General features: G+C 53.0%; 7 protein-coding genes across 7 annotated transcripts; 4 read left to right on the top strand and 3 right to left on the bottom strand.

Moving 5' to 3' along the window:
• Positions 1-841: 841 nt before the first annotated feature.
• On the top strand, positions 842-2,715 carry Z517_01526 (uncharacterized protein; the record flags this gene model as incomplete). Its single annotated transcript, XM_013434486.1, has 4 exons — positions 842-1,034; positions 1,091-1,498; positions 1,568-2,311; positions 2,372-2,715. 4 exons carry the CDS (start codon positions 842-844, stop codon positions 2,713-2,715), a joined length of 1,689 nt encoding a protein of 562 aa, XP_013289940.1.
• A 1,169-nt stretch (positions 2,716-3,884) lies between these two features.
• Positions 3,885-7,559, top strand: Z517_01525 (uncharacterized protein; the record flags this gene model as incomplete). Its single annotated transcript, XM_013434485.1, has 3 exons — positions 3,885-4,027; positions 4,086-4,522; positions 4,654-7,559. The coding sequence occupies 3 exons, from the start codon at positions 3,885-3,887 to the stop codon at positions 7,557-7,559; spliced, it is 3,486 nt and encodes a 1,161-aa protein (XP_013289939.1).
• A 1,776-nt stretch (positions 7,560-9,335) lies between these two features.
• Z517_01524 (uncharacterized protein) lies at positions 9,336-11,228 on the bottom strand (the record flags this gene model as incomplete). The annotated part of the gene is made up of 4 exons (XM_013434484.1): positions 9,336-9,994; positions 10,090-10,295; positions 10,347-10,800; positions 10,874-11,228. The coding sequence occupies 4 exons, from the start codon at positions 11,226-11,228 to the stop codon at positions 9,336-9,338; spliced, it is 1,674 nt and encodes a 557-aa protein (XP_013289938.1).
• An 861-nt stretch (positions 11,229-12,089) lies between these two features.
• Positions 12,090-14,617, bottom strand: Z517_01523 (acetoacetate-CoA ligase; the record flags this gene model as incomplete). Its single annotated transcript, XM_013434483.1, has 9 exons — positions 12,090-12,534; positions 12,590-12,893; positions 12,946-13,095; positions 13,166-13,230; positions 13,282-13,406; positions 13,438-13,545; positions 13,595-13,630; positions 13,684-14,328; positions 14,381-14,617. The coding sequence occupies 9 exons, from the start codon at positions 14,615-14,617 to the stop codon at positions 12,090-12,092; spliced, it is 2,115 nt and encodes a 704-aa protein (XP_013289937.1).
• Positions 14,618-15,791: 1,174 nt separating this feature from the next.
• Z517_01522 (uncharacterized protein) lies at positions 15,792-18,132 on the top strand (the record flags this gene model as incomplete). The annotated part of the gene is made up of 4 exons (XM_013434482.1): positions 15,792-15,882; positions 15,927-16,218; positions 16,272-16,957; positions 17,009-18,132. The coding sequence occupies 4 exons, from the start codon at positions 15,792-15,794 to the stop codon at positions 18,130-18,132; spliced, it is 2,193 nt and encodes a 730-aa protein (XP_013289936.1).
• Positions 18,133-20,208: 2,076 nt separating this feature from the next.
• On the bottom strand, positions 20,209-21,228 carry Z517_01521 (uncharacterized protein; the record flags this gene model as incomplete). The annotated part of the gene is made up of 5 exons (XM_013434481.1): positions 20,209-20,359; positions 20,413-20,482; positions 20,541-20,613; positions 20,688-21,140; positions 21,205-21,228. 5 exons carry the CDS (start codon positions 21,226-21,228, stop codon positions 20,209-20,211), a joined length of 771 nt encoding a protein of 256 aa, XP_013289935.1.
• A 465-nt stretch (positions 21,229-21,693) lies between these two features.
• Positions 21,694-23,400, top strand: Z517_01520 (uncharacterized protein; the record flags this gene model as incomplete). Its single annotated transcript, XM_013434480.1, has 4 exons — positions 21,694-21,762; positions 21,833-22,930; positions 22,989-23,158; positions 23,238-23,400. The coding sequence occupies 4 exons, from the start codon at positions 21,694-21,696 to the stop codon at positions 23,398-23,400; spliced, it is 1,500 nt and encodes a 499-aa protein (XP_013289934.1).
• Between the last annotated feature and the right edge of the window lie 113 nt (positions 23,401-23,513).

Below are 23,513 nucleotides of genomic sequence, written 5' to 3'. Positions count from 1 at the left end.
TTTCTTCCAAACTTCTACTTTCACTCTGTCGTTTTCCGCCTGTTGGATGCCTTGTACTGCCCACTGCTCACCCCATACTGCCAGCCCCTGATGGGTCTTTTGATGGTAACCGTCGTCGGTTGTATACGGTAGTGTCATATTACAGACCATTCCACCCTTTCACGCCACAACCACAGACCATTGGGACTCGGTTCCCCGGAAAACGATTAACCGAGTATAGTCGGGCTCGCGGAACGAAGGGGTTGCATCTTGGAATTCTCCCTGGTGCCGCAAAAGAAGCAGAGCAAGGTCATATGGGAGGGTTTAAACACGCTGTATCTGAAGTCGGCCCCGAGGTGACAATTTGGCTCACATATACAGAGTGCGGCGATCAACTTCCTATTTGCCGTCCAGGTCAGATTAAGGTAGCCACCCCCCGAGCAAGCTGCCATTTCTAGTGAGCCTGAGAGGTGGTACCGGTACATGCCATTCGACTTTCACTGACTTTGTTAGTCCCAACGCAAACCCGGCTCGACGGTCGGGGTACCCGAGTACAATGGTGTCGGTTGGCATTGTATAGATCCTTAGCCGTAACCATCCCTCGAATTGCCACCAATGGCATGATCCGCAGATCTGTCCACCAATACTTACCCGGATGTCCGTCTCTTTGACAGTGCGTGGAGTACCCTGGCCGCCGGCGGCGTCCCTCGACATATCTTCTGTGAGGCACATATGTCTTTTACCGGCCTGCTAGGTCAAAATGTTGGATGCCATCACACTCTGTCAGCGTTTCTGAGAGCTTCGGCAATCTCGTTGTACCGGAGTGGTCGATTTCTTCCATTGCGTTGAATACAGCCAAAGCATGGCACACTCCAATGGAATCAACAACGGCGCCACCAACGGCGTCAACGACACCGCTGACCTGGATCTAGACGCTCTTGTCATTGGCTGTGGATTTGGTGGCTTGTACACTCTCTACAAGTTACGTGAAAAGGGGCTGAACGCAGTTGCCATTGATGCCGCCGATGGCTTAGGAGGCGTGTGGCACTGGAATCGTGCTGAGTGTTCAACCTTAAAATTACTTTGTTCAGAAACACTTACTCTGTACCAGGGTATCCGGGTGCCCGTGTAGACTCTGAGGTGCCGTACTATCAATACAGTCTTCATCAAGTGTGGAAGGACTGGTCATGGAGCGAGAGATTCCCGGCCCACGATGAGCTTCGTCGGTACTTCAACCACGCCGCCTCTGCTCTCGAGTTAAATGAGTACATCAGACTTCAGCAGAACGTCGTCGATTGCACCTGGGACAACAAGGACCTCAGGTGGACCGTCACGACCGAATCTGGACTCCACATTCGATGCAAGTATCTCGTTGCTGCGGCGGGCTCGAGTTACCGAAAGTACTTGCCAAAATATCCTGGCATTGAGGATTACAAAGGTACTCTGTTGCACTCTGCTGGATTTCCCGAGGAAGACGCATTCGACTTTCGCGGGAAGAGTGTCGCGATCATTGGACAAGGTCAGTAATTGCTTCTGCAGACCCCCCAACTGCACGAAGTCATGAGTAACTCTGTCGGTGTGTTCAAAGGTGCAACTGGCGTCCAGCTCACGCAGTCGGTGTCCAAGCTGGCCGACACGCTACACGTCTTTTGCCGCACGCCAAACATGGCATTTCCAATGAAGCAGCGGAAGATGTCGGTCGAAGAGCAGAACCAGTACAAGGGCGCCTATGATCTACTCTTCAAGGCCACCAGAGCGAGCCGGAGTGGCCTCCCACACACTGCTGAGTCTAGATCGATGCTGAAAGTGACCGACGAGGAACGCGAAGCGCGCTGGAACGAACTATGGGAGCGCGGAGGGTTCAACTTCTCCATGGGTGGCTTCCGCGACTATGTGTTCAACGAGCAGGCGAACGACCTAATATACAACTTCTGGAGACGAAAAGTCCAGGCCCGGATCAAGGATGCACGGAAAGCAGAGATCATGGCTCCCAAGGTCAAGCCCCACCCGTTCGGCACGAAGCGACCTAGTCTAGAGCAGGACTACTACGAGTGCATCGACCGAGAAAACGTGAATCTCATCAGCGTCAAGGACAATCCTATCGAGAGAATCACCGCGGAGGGTATCCAAACTGCCGACGGTAAAGTACACAAGGCAGACTATATCATCATGGCCACAGGCTACGATGCAATCACTGGCAGTTACACGAATATGGGTCTCAAGGACCGGGATGGGGTCGACCTCAAGGAACGATGGAAGAACGGCGTCAAGACACACTTGGGCCTCATGGTTCCCGGTGTTCCCAACATGTTTATGGTGTACAGCCCTCAAGGTGAGTTGCATAGCGCTTCGGATGAAGAAATCGAGCACTCTGCTGACTCGTAGCCGCTAGCACCGACCGCCCTTGCGAACGGCAGCACCATTGTGGAATGCCAGGGCGACTGGGTCGCCGACGCCATCGAGAAGATGCGCAGGGGACACATCGAGACGATCGAGGTGACGCCGGACGCCGCACAGAAATGGGGCGACGCGATCCAAGAGATGAACGAGAAGACTTTGTTCCCCTTGGCCGATTCATGGTACATGGGCGCAAACATTCCCGGCAAGAAGCGAGAGCAGCTGAACTACCTCGGGGGGGTTGCCCAGTACGAGGCGGAGTGTCGCAAGGCATTGGAGAATTGGGATGGTTTCGTCCTCGATGGTCGGCAGGGTGGTGATGTCAAGGCTACACTTTAAACTATACGAATGAGGTTGACACCGAGGCACTATGTACTGCACGTTACCTCGCGGAGAGTGGTACTGTAGATTTTCAGTCGAGACTTTGTCAGTGTCATCTAGAATATCTGAAATATCAATGGCTCATAGATGATAGCATAGAACCCAGTCTATTGCCCACACTGTCTTGTGCAAACGCGGTAGACCATCGCTTGTATGTACATGGGTCATTGGAAAGCTACGACGACAGCGGCAGAGGGAGCAGGCGAAGGGGAAGACGGGAAAGGGGAAGGCCCAGAGGAGGGATGGAGGGATTGGAAGATGACATCCGGAGGAGAGGAGATGGCGCGGGTTGAGAGAAGGGCTAATGAGGCGGAACAATGGTTGTAGAGGGATTACGGTGCCTGAAGTGTGGTGTTGTGGTGAAGAACGAGTTCGAACAATTTGGAGTTCGGCATAAGGCAGTTGTTTAGTTCTGCGCCATGTCTACCTGTTGGACACAAGCCTCGACGATTCGCTGCGGCCTCGAGTTTTCATTCGGGAAAGAACTTTGGATAATGGCGAGGCAGTGCGAACGCGCTCTTGGCACTGGGACGGTCCGGCTCCCCTACGGATGCAGGGGTCAAGGTTGACCGTTCTTGCCGTTTTAGGACACGAGGTCCTAGTTTTAGACCCCATGGCCGGGCCTAGTGCTGCGCTCACCCCTTGGTCAATCTTGCCAAAATCTGCGTGAAGGCCGACATCGTCCCAGCTAAGTCACTGCATCCGCCTAGTCAGAGTGCGACACGCGTGGCCAGTCGGTTTCAGCGGATCCGCTAAACACGTCACCAGCCCGTTCCAGCAGCTGCTTGGGGGCCTTGACAGAGTCGAAGATGTCCAAAATCCGGCGAATTAGAGATGATGTGGCGCAAGATTTTGGATTGGTGATAGGCACTTATGCAAGTGCTTCTGGGGTCGACCAGATTTTGGGAAGCGTGGGAGGCATGCGACTGCCCAATGAGATGCGAATTGCTCGTGTCCCTCATAAGTCGGGCGCAAAGCAAAAAGATTTTGGTGAGGCTGTTGCATCACAGTAATTCAAGACTTCTTCCCATCTCTGTCAATTCTGAACGCCAGGACCGAAGCTTCATTTATTTCTTGCGATCAGACTGCGCCTGTCAGCTAGAGTATTGCTCTCGAAAGCAGGCAAGATGTCTAGCCGAGTCTGTGATGACGAGGCTGATTCGGTGTGGAAGTCGCACAGAGACACCATTCGCACCTTCTACTTGGCTCAAGATCACAGTCTTGAGGAGCTCATGAGGGAAATGGCCTCGAAATATAGCTTTTGTGCAAGGTGAGATCCAGTCCCGGCTCATCTTCACCCATTGACGAGAGTTCTGACTCCCTGAAAGCAAAGCCCAATTTGAGGCCCACCTCAAGAAATGGGCATTTCGAAAGAACTTGACCAAAGACGAATGGAAGGTAGTCATACACAAGATCCAGAAACGGAAACAAGACAACAAGGATAGCGAAGTGTGCAGTGATGGATTTCCCATGAACGTCAAAAAGGTCAAGAAAGCAATCACCAGATACCGATTGCCTTCGGTACCGGACTTTGACGGTATCTGGTCCTCCGTTTCCATCAGGTTGACGTCGCTCACCGTGACAACAGCACCATCACCACGAACACCAGAGGGAATCACGATCCAAACCCCGGTACTTGCGCCTGCAGCATTAACCTCAGCTTCACCAAAAACGGCTTCCTTCATACCAATATCCACAACTTACGTATCTTTCTTGACGAGCTCTCTTCCTTTCGCACATTTCAATGGTAGAATCAATCTTGAAGGTAGGTCAGTCCTATGATTGAGGAAGCAATGGTGGCCTGATGGAACCCTTTCGCGAAACCTATTCTCCTATCAATGCCAGCATCCCTCCTGGGCCGGTCTCCAGAGAGTGCGGCTGACTCTGAACTCGCAGAAAACCCCTACGCAAGCAGTCCCGGAGGTGACGGTGTAGTGTCTACTTCCGGCCTCCAAGATCTCGAATCGAGCATTGTTGGCTGGTTCAAAAACGGAGCAGACGGAGACGAACAGTCCAAATCATTCCGTCAAAACCTGAAGGCGCTGATGCCCGACGAAGTACTCTGTGGCCAACCTAGCAAGCTGGATGTGGCAATGCCACCATCAGCGGCAGTGAACTTTTTGAACCTCACCCTGTTCATGATCTCGAATAACTTGTTTGAGACGGACTCGAAGACCAGCAAAACGATCTACAATTGGGTTAAGCGCAGGTCGCAAGCCGGTCTTCTCGAAAATCTCATGTCTGTTGGCGGACCGACCCTAGAAGCACTCAGGGAAAACATATTCTCCCTTGCAATCGAAGAGCAGGACGCTCCAATGGTCGCAGCCATGCTGCGGTCTGGTCTTGATGCTAATCAATCGCGATTCCCTACGCAACATGGGCTTCCACTTACGCCCCTTCAACGTGCATGCGATTTGGGCAGCCTCGACCTCGTCCGGATTTTGCTAAAAGCTGGGGCAGATATCCAAAGCGCGGGATCGAACCCTGAATCTCCTTTGATCTTTGCTATTAGATCTTTGGGTTACAAATTCGATGTTTTATATGATGATGATGGAGATCTCGAGAATGTGATCATCGGTCTGGTACAACTTCTGCTCGACAAGGACGCAGATGTCAATTCAGGTTCGGATGCATCCCCACTGTTAGAGGCTACAAGAATTTGTCTTCCACGACTGGTCGAAATCCTTCTTTCTGCTGGCGCCGATCCAAATTTTGCCTATTCTGATAATGGCTCTACTCCACTCTTCGAAGCAGTACAAAGCGAAGGGCCTGTCTCCAACGTGATTACTATTGTTCGCCATCTGCTTGGAGCTCGCGCAAATGTGCATGCCATGATTCAATATGAGGACAAGGCGTTCAACCTGCTGAACCTTGCGTTGAACCATTCCAGTGTCGATTTGATCCAACTATTGCTAGAGGCCGATGCGCCATGCACCGAAGAAAATTTGCTTGCTGCTATCGAGAGAGGCGAATTGCAGATCATCAAGCTCCTCAGTACCAAAGCTCGAATCACAACTAAAATGATTCAAAAGGCAGCAGACAAAACGGAGTCTGAGATTTTTTGGCTCCTGTGGGGCCTTGCAGACAATAACACAAGAGAAAGCAGCCGCAGTCGGGCGTTCGTTACCGCTATACGCAGTGGAAATCAGGATGTGATCAACGCCTTTTCTGCCTGTAGGGCTCAGCTTGCAGAGCCATCGGATTTAACTGAAGCGATTGAAGCCGCTGCTGCAAGGGGAGACATCGCAGTGCTTCGCTTACTTCTCAGCGACAATTTAGCCTTCCAGGCTATCGCAGTACATTGTCTTGGGACGTCTCTACGCTGCGCGATAGCTAAGAGTCGGGACGACGTCATCGAATTGCTTCTTGCGGCCGGTGCAGATATTAACGCCAAGGATCGGAAGACAAGCAAGACTCCTCTCTTGGAATCAATACGTCGAGGAGCTATTGGTCTGTCACAACGGCTGTTGACCGCTGGGGCAGAAGTAAACATGACAGTTCCTCAAAGTTGCGAATGCTCCTGGTCTCGAAGTTATGTTGCTTCCGTGCTACCAGCAGCAGTGTCATTGGGGTGCCATCGCCTAATCCAAGAGATAATCGAGACCGAAGCAGATGTTGACGCGCCAGAACCAGACAACGAGAAGCCAGCACTTACTGTGGCAGTTGAAAAGCGTGATCTGACGAGCATTCAAATCTTAATTGATGCAGGCGCCGATGTCAACACTCCCGCCGGTCGTCATTTCGGACAAACGGCTCTTGCGGCTGCTGTTCGCAACAAAGATGTCGACACCGTTCACTATCTCCTGAGGTTAGGCGCGGATCCCGATGAAGGGTCCTTGATTGCCGCTGTCTCGGGGGGTCCAGCTCTTATGCAACCGCTTCTCACAGCCAAGTTCCAGCGATTCCGGTACTATCCGCTTGGGTTTGGTTGCCAAGCACTACAGAAAGCTATCAAATTGGCGGACGCTGCCATGGTTGAATTACTATTATCAAATGATATAAATCCAAGCACAATAGTAAGGCCTCAGCGCAAACAACAATGCTATTCTTATAGTGCAGGAGGGGCAGATTACAACGAATCTGCATTTGGAACTGCAATCAGGCTTGACCAGAGCATGGATCTATGGATGGTCCGCAAGCTCTTGAATGGGGGCGCGAATCCCAACAAAAGAGTAAGTGATGAATCCAACGGTACCGCTCTGCTGCAGGCCATTCAGCGGAAGAGTTTCAAACTGGCCGAAATGCTAGTAACCGCAGGAGCCGAGGTGAATACGAAGGCAGTTGGGAGCCTCTCACGAACACCTTTACAGCTGGCTGCCGAGCACCGTTGTTTGGACACGGTTGATTTTCTATTGCAGAAAGGCGCAGATGTGAATTCACCCCCATGCGATCAGTCCGGAGCAACCGCACTTCAACTGGCAGCTCGCAAGGGGTATCTCGGCATTGCCTGTCTGCTGCTCGACAAGGGAGCCGAGGTCGACGCTTTACCCGCAAAGGTCTATGGGAAAACAGCCCTCGAGGGGGCGTCTGAGTATGGTCGGATCGATATGGTGCAACTTCTTCTGAATGCGGGAGCGCAGGTTGTAGGCCCAGGAAGCCAACAATATGAGCGGGCTCAGCAACTTGCGTCCTCTAACGGCCATATAGCTGTTCGACGCCTTCTGGAAGCAAACCATGCTCAACAGCTGAATGCGCTCCCGGACTTATTTGCGACGGATGTCGAGAATTCTGAGGCTTTGCGGCTTGGAGATGAGATGTATGTGGATCCAGCAATGCTACGACCGGAGACAGGTTACATTTGAGGGAAGGATTCTCCTGGGTCTAGAACTGGGATCAACAGATTTTGTTAACAACATTCCACTTCATGTCAACGAGGGGGAGAGATACTCCTGTGCTGCCACGCAACTGACGATCAGCCTGCCCGGGAGAAAGCAGGGAATTGCGTCCTCACCAGATTTTGGTGCATGCAAGGCTGGCAGAACCAAAATCTGGCCTGTGGGCCAGAAGCCAAAATCTGAGGTGCTGACCCCCCCGGAGGGGGGGGGGGGTTCGATAGCCTGAACATCTGATGCCGATCAAGATTCTGGATTCGTCGCTTCCTTTCGTCTCCTTCGCCGGTACCAAAATCTTGCGTGCCAGCGCCAAAACAGACCCGCTAGCCATCTGCCAGGGACGTGAGAAACGCTGACGAACCAGGAGCTCCCAGATTTTGGGAGCGAGGCTTGGAAGTGGGCCAGGAGCGTCCCATGGGCGCTGGATCCCGCTTCGGGCGCAGTGAGAAGGTCGTGCCAGTACTTGCCAAAATCTGGCTTCATGACTATATCAACTTGGTCCTCCTCGACCAGTGTTCGAAAAATCTTCAGCCACCACCAAATCTCTCACGTCAAATCCTCTTCCTGATTAAACGACACAACCAAAGAGCCAACAATGTCCCGAGTCTCAGTCGAGGCTATCGTAGCCATTGTGGGGGTCATCGTCACCCTGCCGCCGTCGATCATCATCTTGTGGAGGCTGATCAGGAGGAACGAGGGGCTTGCAAGGGCCGCAGACGCATAGTATGTTGAATAACCATTCCGTCGAGAGTCAGCCATGAGTTGACATTGCCATGACATTCAGACCTTGGAATGACCCTTACAACTATCCTGTCCGGTCGAGCCCATGCTTGTTCACCAACGCATCATCACAGTTCCACACCGTCGACATCGGTCACGCCCCAGCAGGATTGGTGTCAGTGTTCCTGTCTGGTAGCATGGATAAACATGGATAAAGAAAATGACCCTTCCAGCTTGTCATGATGTACTCTCCTTTTTAAAGGGTCGGCCGTGTACGGTAAGGAGGATCAGGGAGTTGTTATGATGATGCACCGAGGCATTCCCTCACTGTGGGGGGGAATTCTGCAGCTCGTATAAGATAGTGCCCTTGGCTCTTGGGAACGAATTTTGAACCCGTTCACATCATCATGAATTCCCATGGGAATAAGTATAAGAGCCTCTCAGCATTGAAGAAAGCAACAACATTTGGTATGTAGCAAATTTGAGTTGGAATCCCAAAAAGCCCAGAAGCCGAAGAGAGCGTTCGCCAAGGCTTTTCGTCCGCCGGGCAACGGGCCCGAGCGCACGGACAGATCCATCCCAGCAGTTCCTCGTGAGAACCTTGGCCGCCAATATGTATTGCAACCTCTAAATTACATATGCAGTACTGTGCGTAATCATCTCTATTGGAGAGATGGGAAGGTTACAGTACTGGCTTCGCTTTTATAGTTAAATGTCATTACATTTTAGTTGTATACTCGCTGGAAGTGCTCAGGTCCAAAGACGGAAATAGAAAGTACCTCGTACTCGTGTCTAGATTCCGACGTCGAACTATGCTGTTTCTCTTGTTGAAAACTTGGCCTTCACTATATATATACCATGTGTTTTTTTTTTTTTTTTTTTTAAACTTCGCTTTGAGATATGGAGCCCATCCTGTCTGCAAGAGAAGATGAGGCGGAGGGTAAAAGATAGTCTCGCAAATTTCATATGTATTTTGTTTGTAGACTCTCATAGGGAAAATGGGAAGGGAAGTGCCATGCCTCCCCTTCAAATCTCGGTCTTTGGCTTCTCGATGGTGTCCCACTCCTTCCAGTTGATCTTGCGGAACTTCCACGCAATGGCCAAGACGTGCTCGCCTGTCAGCGCCGTGTTGTGGTTGTTACTGTCCTTCATGCTGTGGTTGGCACAGCCACGGTACTGGATCGTGGTGTCGCTGAGGCTCCGCTGGATCATGTCCTGGTACTCGCGTTCACGCTCGGGCTTGGGCATCATGGCGAACTTGATGCCGCGGTCCTTCTTCCCGACGATGGTCGCCACGCACTTGGCGATGAAGCGCGAGGTCGACTCGTTGACGTCGTGGTAGCTGGAGCTGAAGGTGTTGGCGTTGGGCCCGTTGCAGAAGAAGAAGTTGGGGAAGTCGTAGGTCGCGACGGCGTGGAGTGTCGAGCAGTATTGCTTCCAGTGCTGCTGGAGATCCGTCCCGTCCATGCCCGTGATCTTCTCGTGGGACAGGAATCGGGACGTGTTGTAGCCGGTGCCGACGATGATGCTATCGAACTCGTGGAACGACTTCTCACCCGTCTTCAGATCTCGCGCTTCGATCCCCGTCTCCGTATACCGGGTGACTTGCTCTCTCAACACGGTGCAGTTGGGCTTGGCCAAGGCTGGGTAGAAGTTGTCCAGGAGGAGGGGACGGTTGCAGAAGACTTGTTCAATAGAATTAGCGGCCACAAAAGCTTGGGGGGGGGGGGGGGGGTGCTCCTTGATAGGAGGGGGAAAACTGGGCATTAATATTACTGACATTCATATTCGCGGTCCAGTTTCTCTCGGAGCTCCGGGTCGGAGATCTGCTTTTCGAGAAACTCCCTGGCCTTCTTGTCGAGGAGCTTGTTCAGCCAACTGCCTCGTTTGATGATCAGGGGGCCGAACAACCACCCTTTGACAATCTCGAGGAAGCGCACGTAGACGGCAAAATAAGGCAGATACTTCAAGCACCACATGAAGACGCTGCGCCCCGTGTCAGTTTAAGAAACAGAAAAACACAGACCTCTGCCATACCTGGAGTGTTTGGCGTCGCCCCTGGGCAGCACGGCCGGCGGCGTACGCATGTACACGGTGAGGTGTTTGCACTGGTCCACAATCTCTGGGATGACCTGGGCGGCACTTGGGCCACAGCCGACGACGGCCACCCTTTTCCCAACCCAGTCGAAATCCTTTTTCCAGGTCCCTGTGTGCGTCCATTGGCCCTTGAAACTGTCCAGTCCTGGAATACCGCCAAACTTGGGCCTGTCAAAGGATCCAATGGCGTGGATGACGACGTCGGCGGTCCACAGCTCGATGTTTCCCGTGGCTTGATTCTCCGTCTCGACGTGCCAGAGAAAGTTGCTTTCGTCCCACGTGCAAGACCTGACGTACGTTTGGAACTGTGTGCACCTCTCCAGTCCGTAACGGTGTGCCATTTGGACATAGAAGTTCTTTATCTGAGGGCCCGTCGCGAAGACGTGTGTATATTCTGGAAAAAGCCTAGGGGTCAGCGCTGCTCGTTTTTTCCAAAACTGTTCCCCAAATCCCCCTTTTCAACTTACGGGTCGAGATCATCATTCTGTTGGTGTACATCAGCGCCGGCACATCACAGGCACATCCGGGATAGGTGTTCTTTGCCCAGACACCTCCAAACTCCTTCAAAACGTCAAAGATGATCAACTCTTCGGGCCTGAGCGTCTTGTTTTTCAGAAGAGTGGCCGCTTGGGCGATGCCGGCGACACCGGTGCCCACTTGGATTACTCTCCTATGGCCCCTGGAGACTTTGTGTTGTCCCTTCAAGATGTTGGTGTTGTCGATGCCGTTCAACTGGGCGTACAGATCGCCATCCACAAAGCCCGCGTCACCTTGGAGGTGCTCGCTGACAGTCTCCCCGGCATGTCCATTCGCAGCTGCCATTGTGTGTGTAGCTCGCCAGACTTCCGTGTCTCTGGCTGCACCGTTCTTTAGTATGTGGTTTCTGCGAGGTGCTTCGTATATTGGCCGGGTGGCGGGCGTAAGCTAAAACGTTCCAGCGGGTCGAGCTATATCCCCCATTGCTATCAATGCATATTTCTACGGCTGCTATGCCCCATCATCAGCCACTAGACATTGAGTGAGCCGGGTAAGTGAATGCACAAATGTCGCATACAGCTAAAACCTGTCATGGTAATGACACTGGCTTCGGGAACGAATAACCGAGTTGGAATATCACGCAAGAAATCCGTGAGACCCTTAGCCATGGATCTTGCGTCCCCATGCAACAGCCACCCTATAGCCGATGACAGGTCCTGAGCCATTCGTTCTGCTCCACTGTCTGGCTATTGCGCCAGCTGCCCTTTGTCTCAGATGTGGGGTTTGCCTTGTGTCTGTGTCTGTGGATCATTTGATGAGCACCTGAGGTTTCTTACCTCGAATCACGCACTGGTTACCTGAGACGCACTCCAACATAGTCCACATGAGTACTCTTATGCTATTCGCCGTCCCGAGTGGGCTTCTTTGGAACCTTCGACAACTAGTAGACACTTGAACAGAGAGATTCTCCTTCAACCAAGTATGGTTGACCAACGGCAAGTGGCGTGGTAGAAGAGGAGGCCAGGCATCGATTACGTGGACAAGTATTCTCTGGACTTCTAGTTCACTACCATCACAGGGTCACGACGGAAAATGGCCAACTCGAATAAGTAAATCAGAAGTGTATTCTTGTTTGATATCTTTCTCACCGAAGGAGACTGGCTCCAAGACCAGATTTGGTAGCAACGTTAATATATTCGTCGACCTCTATAGCTTGGCCTTTTGTTGACGCTCTCGGCACTGCTCCTGGTACATCTTTTCCACATTGACAAATTTCCTGAACTCGGCAAAGGATTCTGGATTGGCCACCGCTCCCGAAGGCACAATGTTCTCGCCGCTGATGATCTTCTTGACTGCGATCTCGATCTTCTTGCCGTTGATCGTGTACGGAACCGTCGAGACCGGGAAGACATACTTGGGAACATGTCGCGGAGATCTTTCTCGCTTGATCGAGTCTTTGATGAGGTGCTCGAACTCGCTGGTCAACGTCTTTCCTGGCTCCAGGACCAGGAAGAGGACGACAGCTTCATCCTGGTCAGTGGGTCGTCGCTGCCCGACGCAGATTGACTCGACTATGCCAGGAATCTTATCCAGCACCTCGTAGATCTCGGCCGAGCCAAATCTCACCCCAGATGGGTTCAGAACGCCGTCACTGCTCACGGTCAGCTTTGGACAATCAGATGCTGGGCCGGAAGGGGAAGGCATACGATCGACCGAGCACCACATAACCTCCAGTCTCCGGCGAACGTCGAATGAAATCACCCTGCCACCACACGTACGGTCCCAATTGCTCAAAGTAGGAGCTGTAGTACTTCTCCTGTCCCCCTGGGCCCCAAAATTTGAGAGGCTCGCTCGGGTACGGTCTCGTGGTAACGAGTTGTCCTGCAGCTCCAGTGCTCTCGATGGACTCGAATTGTGCTGTGTCGGATTGAGCAATATCGACCGCCATCCCGAGACACTTGCACTGGATCTCCCCGGCATGCATGGGTAAAGTCGGGTTGCCACTAACCACTATACCAGCTTAGTTATGCAGACAGGCTTCTTCCGGGGTGTCGGGTCTTACGTGAACAGGCAAGATCTGTTCCACCACAGGTAGAGAGCAGATGCACGTCCTTTGGAAACCCGACATCATAGAACCACTCGCAGAGTTCCTCGTTCAAGATGCTCCCCGTTGAAGTAACGGTGCGGAGTGAGGACAGGTCCAAAATATCTCCTGCGAAGTGTTAGCGTGTCCAATCACTGACGAAGATCATAGATGATCTCTGATGGTTAGGAGCACCTACGGGGGACCAGGCCTGCCTTCTTGATCTCGAGGAGCAGCCGCGGCGAGATTCCCAGCAAGCTGATTCTGAGTACACGTCAGTTGCGTTGCCGTCTATCGACCAAATTGACAACCAACCTCAACTTTTCAACCAGTCGGAGAAGCACCAGGTTGTCTGGGTAAAGTGGCGAGCCATCATATATCACCGTTCTGCCTCCGTAAGACAGTCCGCAAAGAACCATGGCCCACATGATCCATCCTGTCTGCGTGTTTTTGTTAGTAGGGCTGAAATACTTCCACAAATCGGAGGTAAGCACATGCCGTTGTGTACTGCAACACCACGTCGCCGGGCTGTACGTCGAAGGCGAGGAAAGCGTCCTTTTTGACCGAGAGGAGGAGCCCCTGTGCACTGTCAGACGGTTGAATCCAACGGAAAAGAGAGGCTGCTTACCGCAGCACTGTGAACTATGCACTTTGGCGCACCCGACTGGCACCTTTAGTTAGAGGAGGCGTATACTCGCGCGTGGAAGGGATACTAACAGTGCCTGAAGAGTAGACGATAAATCCAGGGTGGGAGAAAGGCAGTCGAGTGAATTTTAGCGGTCTCCCTATACTATGCTTGAGAAAGTCTTCATAGCTAAGAAACTGACGGCCACTGTTGTTGTTGTGCTGCTCCTTTGGGCTGCCATCGTGGCCCTGAGGAGGGAGGACGACCAAGGTCTTGAACTCGGAAAATCCCTCGAGGCCTCGCACAATGGCGGCATTTTTTGCCGTCAGGTCCATGGCTCTGCCCTTGAAGACGACGGACGCTTCACCGAAGACGATTTTGGGCTTGATCTGGGTCAAGCGATCTAGAATTCCAGATTCGCCCATGTCAGGGGAGGAGGACGACCAGATGGCTCCTATTGAGAGGGTGGCCAGGCACAACACGACCGTCTCAAGCCGGTTCGACAGGACGGCTGCCACGCGGTCATGTTTCTTCACGCTCAACGATATCAGTGCGTCTGCTGCACGCTCCACCATGGAATACAATTCGCCCCATGTGTAGTCCTTGATACTGGTTCCGCCCTCTTGCACCACATGCACGGCAATCTCGTTCGGCGGCCTCCCGCTGAGCAGATTTTCCGGGAAGCTCAATTTCACGCCGGGGAAGAATTCTGGTGGTGGGAACAAAGGTATGCGGCCCTTGAGCTTTTGTTAGCATCGGCCTCGTCGTGGCTGAAAGAGAGGGGCGTACAGCAGGAATCGCGTAGTCCAGATTGCCCTCTGCTTTGAGCTCGACAAAATGGATCAAGTCGACCCAGAATTGCGGTGCGGTATCGTCATCACATGAGTACTTGTGGAGTTGATGGTAGTTTTGAAGATTTAAGCCTCGTCGTTGATTGACAAAGCGCCGGAAGCGATCAGTCTGGGTATCTACGCCCTTCCGGGGACTCCACAGCTGTCGCGGTTTGTGGTGTGCTGGCACAGACATCTCTCCCATCCACGAATGATTACAGATCGACACCAACGAGGCCCCCTTACAATTTTCATAATTGGGAACTACTGGGTTTAATGCTGCAAGTACAAAGATTTGGCTGCTGACTAGGCACGCAAGGCTGTCGGAATCGTCGTCAGGCTGGACCGCCACCCTCGGCCCGGTTACCCGAAGAGATCGATGCTACTGTGTGCAGCCACTTTTGGTCGGTTGTAACGTCGGGGCCTAGATACACGAGAGAGGATGTCTACGCGAGAGTCCTAGCTAGCTAATCAGTCTTTCCAGGCTATGGTAATAGACATATTATTTGCTATAGTTGCACCTATTTAACTCTTGTATTACAGACAGGTCGAGTGGCAGGGGTGGGAGCGAGATTGTGCCTGCATAACTGAATCAGTAGGGTTCCAGTGAGATCAGCTCCTTCACAATGAGCCGAGCTTGGAACAGCTAGAGTTATCTACGCTGCACACCACAAAGCTAGCGTCCCCTCCACTCTATCTGTCGAATCCTCTTCCGTGCTAGCTTCGCCGAGCGACCCAGGCCAACGGTCTCTTCCCAAGACCAGTTGCACACTTCCACACCTGCGCCCATACGAGTACGAATGAATTCCTGGACAAAGAAATGGCACTTTTGAAAGCTATATCCTAGTAGAGGTGTAGTCAATGCTGATTGTAGTTCGCCGAACTCAGTCTTGTGACCCATTCAAGGTGCGCTGTGTACACAATATAGTGGGTCGCGTGAGTCAGCGAACACCAATTACCTTGGAGTAAGTGCCCCCACAAATTCGGCCTTGCCGCATCTGGCTAGAAAAGAATTCCCGCGGGGAGCCCTTGATTGACGCTCTGCCCAAAGACTTTGCGGGGCCCCTGATTTTACTCCGACCTGCGCCGGGGCCCTATTTTTCAATCTCTTTTCCACCTTCTTTCCAGACACAGACACGAGCCCGGCGGCACAAAGGAAGTCTACACCATCTTTTCAAAAGCTGCGTCTACGAAAGCCAACATCATGTCGACCAAGGTGTCGAAGCCGTCGCAATCGGCGGGCACAAGAGCTCCTGCGCGCACTCGCGCGTCCGTCGCCTGCATCAACTGCAGGTTACGTAAGATCAAAGTGCGTGGAACCCGTCTCCGGCGCACTGAGCGCAGCCCTTGACACAACATCATGTAGTGCGATGTCCAAAACCAGCCGCCGGGGTCAGACTGCACCCAATGTCGAAATACAAATGCCCCATGTTACACTGATTCCGGTGGTGACCGCAGGAAGTAAGTCAATCGGCCATCTTGTCAGGTCGGTGCGCGCTTACCAGGTGTTTTGAGGCGCCGTGGTGTTGGCCAAAATTTGTCCTCGGTACACAGTCGCCTTGCAGAACTGGAAGACCTGTTGGGACTGCATGGGGCACGAAACGCAGAATCCGAAAGAGTCGAGCAGCGTCCTCAATCATCCCGCTACCAAGATGCAAGACACCCTGCTCTGAGCGGCACATCGCCCCCCTTGGTCACCGCCAACCCCGCGCCACCACCAGACACTGGTCTCATGTCGGCCGAGCTGGCAGGAGGCTCTCTGTTGGCAGACCATTCTGTCCAGATACTCGATGGACAGTGAGTTACGGATGCTTGTGTCGTCGTCTTACACTCTTAACATGGTCGCATAGACTCCCAACCCCACAACCTCCCGACTTTTCCGGTCTGGCTGGAGAGTGCCAGAACATGTTCGACATGCTGCTCGACAGCACAGAACGATCGATGACCACCTTGGGTCAACCAGGCTGCCAGTTGGACAACAACGTCTTTTCGCCAGCCGACGATGCAATCAGACAGTTGGGCATACAACAGCCGCACTTTCACACCATGGCACCACCCCGAACAGGAGAACCACCGACTTCGGATTTTGAAACGCAACAGTCCTATCAGCTGCCGCAAACCTCCCTCCTTGCCGACTTCGACGACTCAGCGAGTGTGGTGGGCGACGATAACGAAGAAGAAACCTCCCTGGGAATCGATTCCGCACCTCTTCGAACGGCACTCCTCCAGACGTTCTGGGATGTGCACCCTTGTGGAATCCTGGTCGTAGAAAAAGAGCCGTTCATGACGCATCGGTCGATCGGCAAACGCAGCCATTATTATTCGACGTTCCTGGAAGACGCCATACTTAGCTCCGCGAGCCGGGTAAGCACGTCCAGCTTCATTCGACAACTGGGGGCACAGTTTCTCGAACGCGCCCGGGCACAAGTCCTCCAGGAGATCGAAAACCCAAACATAGCCTCGATGCAGGGTCTGACTCTGCTCAGCGAGTGTGTGGGCATCACAGGCAACGACAGGCTATCCTGGATATACTGTGGTATTTTATTCCCCACGGCCACCGATCCAAACTCATACTGATCCTGTGTAGGCATGGCTTGTCGATTAGTCTTCGATCTGGGACTACTCCATAAAAAGTCCAACACCCTCAACGACGAGGGCGATGTCGTCGACGCCTCCCACCGCATCGCTTCGTTCCTTTCCACCTTCGTCTTCGACCAGAACCTGAGCCTGTATTTCGGTCGGCCGCACTCGATGACCCTGGCGCAGTTGCGCAGTGCCCTTCAAGGCGCCAAAAACACCTCGATCCCGGAGATCCTCCAAGCGTGGAGCCTCCTGAGTGTGCAGGTTTCACGCATCACCGACGTCTTGAACACCGCCACTTCCGCCGACGTGACGAATCAATTACACCTCTTCCCCAAACTGGCGGCAGAAATCGATGCCTGTTATGAAAGCCTCCCGCCACAGCTGAAATGCGACGATTTGAGTCACAACGACCTGAACCCGCACTCTTACGGATTGAACCTGCAGTTCTGTGGAGTCCGAATCATTCTGCACCGCCTGTGGAACAGGTTACTGGAGACCACAGAAGGAGGTCGTTCGCACGCGGCAGCAGGGCCTTCTGGGGTGGTCGGAACCGAGCAGCAGCAATGCGTGAACCAGTCGGCGCGGATCATATACCAGAACGCCATTCGCGTGGCGAGGCTGACGCGGACCTACAAGCTGATCTACGGCGTCGAGAAGCTCGTCACGGTCATGTTGATCAACACGTGTTGGGCGACGACGGCGCTGATATCGCATATTCTGTCGTCACCGTCCCCGTCCCCGTCTAGCCCTCACCCGGGAGACGGGGGTCGGAGGAACGGAAGCAACGACAGCGACACCAACATCTACTGGCTCAAGTTCTTGTGGAAAACGCTAGAAGAGTCGCAGCCCTACTATCCCTTGGCCGCGCCCATCCTGAGGACGTTCGCCCGCCTGATCGAAGGCACACATCTCCACACGATACTCCGCGCTCGGCGCTTCTCCAACGGCGAAGCGACGTCGCCGTCGGCAATTTTTACATCTTCCACCGAGAACAAAGACCGCGGCTCGGTCGAAGCACTCATGCACGACGTGTCTTACGGTCTGGGTTCTTCCGCCCGGGCTCCCACGACGAGTGACAGTATGTTTGTGGATTTGTCCATGGTCGACACGTCCTGGATGTTTAACTAGCGCGGAGGGCCTCACACGAGCTCTGTTTGTGTGAATAAAGGGTGGCACTATGCGAGTCCGATTCTGTAGGGTAGCGTGTTGACGACCAAAGCTATTGCAAGACATAGCTGGTTTACGGAACAGCGACACGACGGTGGTGTACGCAGCAAACCGTGTTCTTGTCTGTGTGATCCTTCGTTGCTTCCCTTCTACAGTGACTGCTAGCTCCTAAACACGTTCGTCGAGAGTGACAGTCTAGAGCCCTGAGACCCGCTCCGCGGCCCGCCCAAGAGACTCGAAACAATGCGACAAGAGCAGCACAGAACGCTGACTCGGTTTCAATTTTCTAACACCTTGACGCACAAGCTTGAAAAAGACCCCCTCCTGCAACACGTATAGCGTGCCGAGGATAATCGCCAGTCGTCAACAGTCATTCGAGGTCTCGCCCGCCTCTCCCCCAGGGACGGGGAAGTTTTGGACCATCACTCTCACAGCCGCCGTAATCGTTGTCGGCCCGAGCATTGCGTCCCGGTAGTCGTCTGGCCCGATTAGCCGGTGTATCCATAGACACCCGGTTCGGTCCTCAGCCAGGATTTTTCCGATTGAGTCGCTTAACAGCACAAGCCGGGTCGAAGACGGTTAAGTATCCACCGACGCGTTGAGCTAGTGTTGGCGTGCTATGGCTAGTTTTGAACATGAATAGCCACGAGGGCTTAGAGCAGTGTCATACCAAGGTAGATTCTAGGTATTCATCTTTACGTCGAGATTCTCTCTTTGTAAGTATTGTGATCTCGGTAGAATCTTTGAGCAGTGGTTGTAACGTGTGGCGTCGTCTGTGTTTTGTAGGCGAGACTACAAAGCCTGGTCTTAGCGAGGTGACAGCATGGCATTGGCTTTTTCGGAAGGCCGTTCATGACAATAAAGGATAAAGGTATAACGACGGCCCAACTTATATAGAAAGGCAAGCCGAACTGGTAGGCTCGTGACGTGCACTACAGTAGTTTAAATACTCCCGATCCTTGAAGTACGCACTGACTGCATCGAGCGGACCATGGATCGGGACAAGGTATAGATAACCATATGCACGGTTATATCATAGCTCTACTTTTACTACGGACTTGATTCCGTTCACGACTGTACTGATCCGTTTTGGATGTTAATTACTTCGCTCTTGGTCGATTGAGGGCGGGACGGGTAGCATCTAGCGACCTTGCGGTGAGCTCGCCGTCATATTTACGCTATGATCCGTTTCCGACGGACATGTCTTCAGGCCGCTGACGTTGGTCCATTTGCCTTGCTCGGACTAACGACACTGAATCAGCTGGGGCTCCAGGCTTGTTGCACAAGGCAGTTGACTCACATAGTCGGTATTGGCCGCAATCGGTCTATTACAGCCTGCGACTAGGTTGTCCTCTGTCGCGACATACCTGAGAAATGAAGGCTCTCACACGCTGCTGATGATGCTTGAGACACGGTGTCTGTCGGATGAGATGCACCTGGCCAGCGCGCTGAATGTGTTCGACGCTTGCTTCAAGCCTCTGGCGTATAGACGACGCCATCTGTTGCCAATGCTTTGCGGTGCAGTGTGAGATGACCGTGTTGTGAGGGGAAGATGGTCTCTGGTTCCGGTGACGAGGATTGATGACTGTGAGCCTCAATCTTTGGGGCCCACTATCGGATCCAGGTCGAGAAGATCCTGTTCCCGGGCCGCTCACATAGTATTCTCCTAGGCATGCACATGCAAGTGCGGATCTCGACACGGAGACATGTCCGAATATACCGTATTTTTGACGTTGTGCATCGGCTGGCTTTAGATTTTGACTACAGCATCGCGACTTGATCTTATACTTGAGTCAACTAGCCTTGACACTTGGAGGTAATTCGATGTTGCATGCTGCTGTGCGACCAACACTTGGTTTTAACCCCAATCTATGACTCTTCTCTGCTCTCTGTGCCTGAATGGAAACGTTCTCTCGAATGAATACATTTCCGCTGTTCTTATACTCGTCCCACACCATGTCACTGAGCAGGCCCACGACGCGCCACCGTGTCGTGTGTGACCTGCAGGCAAGGTCGATTCCTTTCGCTGGACCTTGTTTAAATGGTGGACCAGGCATTATCAATGGGAATAATGGCGCCATTGATGTCTACTGCCCAGTCTGAAACCAGAAAAGCCATTAACCTGGCAGGCCGGTCAGGAGGACCCGTCACGTCCAAAGCACCCTTGAGATGGAGCTCTTGAACTTTACTGAACACGAAAAGTCAGCTCATGGGGCCTAGACAAGAGGAAGAGAACTGTACCCATAGACTTTCATAGCCTCGTGGTCGAGCTTGCTAAAGTCCATCTTGTTTTTGATACCCGAGACATACCCTGCCAAATTGTGATTAACAGATGATCAACAGACAAGTTCGAATGGTGTCCGCCTTACCTCCAGGACAGATGGCGTTACACCGGATGCCTTCTTCGTGGTACCGCCAGGCAATATTCTTGGTCACGCCCACCTGTGAGAGGAACCCGTCTCGTCAGTCCACGGTTCCCGTTCCATGAGAGGCTTCTTTTTAGATCTTCAACTTACAAGACCATGCTTAGCTGCTGTATATGCCACCCCACAGATCGCTCCACTGGTGCCGGCCTTGCTAGAAACATTGACAATGGCGCCTCCTCCTCCCTGCTTCCGAAAGACATCCACAACCGCCTTGCAGAGCCACGTTGGACCGGTCAGATTGACACCTAGCTGCCTATGCCACGCTTGCTCTTCGAGGGTGTCCAACCCGTTAAAAGTGTCAGAGATGCCTGCGACGTTGCACAGGATGTCAATGCGGCCGAAGGCGGCCACCGCGCCGTCCACGATTGCCTTGGGCGTGCCCGGCTCCGCAATGTCTCCCTGATGGGACTTGAACTTGGGGTTTGCTATGAATAACTCGGGAGCTTTGTCAATGTCGAACCCGTACACGGTGGCTCCAAGCTCCAGAAGAAGCTTGGTTGTCTCGAAGCCCATCCCAGAGGAAGAGCCCGTGATGATGGCAACCTGGAGGATTCCGTCAGTTGGTCCTGGCCGCTAACACTTTCTTTCCTGGGCCAGGTCTACCTACTTTATCCTTGAGATCGAAACCCATGGCGACGATTCTCGAGTGTTTCAAATCTAACAAGTCGAAAGTCTGTGCAGTAAATGTCGCAGTGTGGATCTCATGCTTTGTTTATAGTCGTCGAGGTACCGAGACACCAAGTCGCTTGTCGTAGGCACCACAAAGTTCTGCGGGATCCGAGGAAAACTCCCTCGCGCTGTTTGTCGACAAGTTCTCAAAGGTCTGCGTAGGAATACCGGACGCGGATAAGCGGAAAATATTCGAGGAGGAGCCGGTTCCAGAAAGACAATCGTCGTCCTCGAACTTCTCGGTTATTGGAAAGCCGGTGCCCATGACCAACATATGGTATAGTCCCAACCCCGCCTTTTCGTATACTACCGTGTAGTGTCTAATACGTGTCTTCTCGTTCGCGGGGGAACCAACCATAAAAACAAACACCAGCAGCCAAATGTACATGACACCCAAACCTGGTGAACACCCACCGGCCTCGATACAATGTCTTTCTACACCTATTTCTTCGTGAACCAGCCGTGGTGGAAGCCGCTGGCCATTGTGCTCCTGCTGGTAAGAGAACATTCCCACCCCCCCCCAATGTTGGGTTGCGATGGACCCCGACGTAACCATTCTGTCCTAGAGCATCATCTATTACTTGGCCAATATCACGTACTATCTGTACTTTCACCCGCTTAGCAAATATCCCGGGAACAAGCTCGATGCAATCTCGAGAATTCCTCACGCCTTGAGGTGCTGGCGAGGCAGGGCACCGATGGAAATGCTCGAGCTGCACCGCAAATACGGTGACATTGTCCGTGTCGGGCCTCAAGAGCTCTCCTTTCAACACCCCGATGCCTGGAACAGCATTTCTGGCCACCGAATAGGCACTGGCCATGGGAACAACGAGAAGGACCCACGGCAGCACACCACCAGCCAGAACAATCTGCTTGGAGCTAGCCGGGAGAAACACGCCCGGTTCCGTCGCGCCCTGTCCCATGGCTTCTCGTCCCAGGCGATCGCCAACCAGCAGCCACTGATCAACCGCTACATCGATCTCCTCATCCAGCGCCTCGACGAGCGCGTGGGGCAGAAGATCGATGCGGTGGCCTGGTATAACTGGACCACGTTCGACATCATCGGAGACCTGTCCTTGGGGGAATCCTTTGGCTGTTTGGAGCAGGCGCGTGCCCATTTCTGGGTCACGACCTTCTTCGAGTCGGTCCGCTTCTTTAATTACTCTCGTCTGTTGGGTATCTTTCCGGAGCTCACGCCTTTGCTTCGCTTCCTGATATCCGAGGAGACCGTCCGCGTTGCAAAGGCCCGCATGGAAATAACAACGCAGACCGTAGAGCGACGTCAGGCCTCGGGACGCAATCGCCCCGACTACATCGACGCCCTCATGACCACAAAGGACGGGGTAGAACCTCTCACCCAAACCGAGATCATTGAGAACGCGGCTCTGGTCCTCATCGCAGGTTCCGAGACGACTGCCACGGCACTCTCGGGCGCCACGTATCTTCTCTGCAAGCACCCAAGGGTCCTCAAGAAGCTGCAAGACGAGGTTCGAAGTGCCTTTATGACAGAAAGCGAGATCAATCTGGACAACGTGAGTCGCCTGCCATACACGATGGCGGTGATCAAGGAAGTTTTACGCATCTATCCGCCGACGCCCATGTCAAACTCCCGTGTCACCCCGCCCGAAGGGAATGTCATCTGCGGCGAGCCTTTGCCTGGCAATGTGAGTTCACTCCGCCTTTGCACGGTACTTGGATTGACTCCACTGACTTCCCTGACAGACATATCTCAACATCTTCCAGTGGACCTCGCACCACAATCCCAAGTACTTTGCGGACCCCGACTTGTTCGTTCCCGAACGCTTTCTCGGCACGGACCCGCGCTATGCCAACGACAACCTTGCAATGATGGAGCCATTTTCCGTCGGACCACGAAACTGCATTGGCAAGAAGTAAGACCCATCCGTCCCTGAAGCGCTCGAGTGTGTGTGTGTGTGTATGTGTGCTGACAAGAAGCTCTCCATCCTGCAGCCTCGCCTATGTCGAAATGCGACTGATCCTCGCGCGGATCGTTTTCAACTTTGACTTTGAACTGGCCCCGGAAAGTGACGGCTGGATGGAGGGTCAGATCATAAATACCTTGTGGGAGAAGCCGCCGCTGTATATAACCATGTCGGCGCGCAAGCAGGGATAACTCTTTTAGTCGATATGGCGCAATTATGATGTGTTAAAGCGCTCGGATTGGAATGACTCTGATTAATTCCTTCCTTTATCCTCGGCGATCACTATTTCAAATTGTGACTGTAC

Source organism: Fonsecaea pedrosoi, assembly GCF_000835455.1.
Source record: "Fonsecaea pedrosoi CBS 271.37 unplaced genomic scaffold supercont1.1, whole genome shotgun sequence".
Taxonomy (NCBI): Eukaryota; Fungi; Ascomycota; class Eurotiomycetes; order Chaetothyriales; family Herpotrichiellaceae; genus Fonsecaea; species Fonsecaea pedrosoi.
This window is presented reverse-complemented; position numbering and strand designations above follow the sequence as displayed.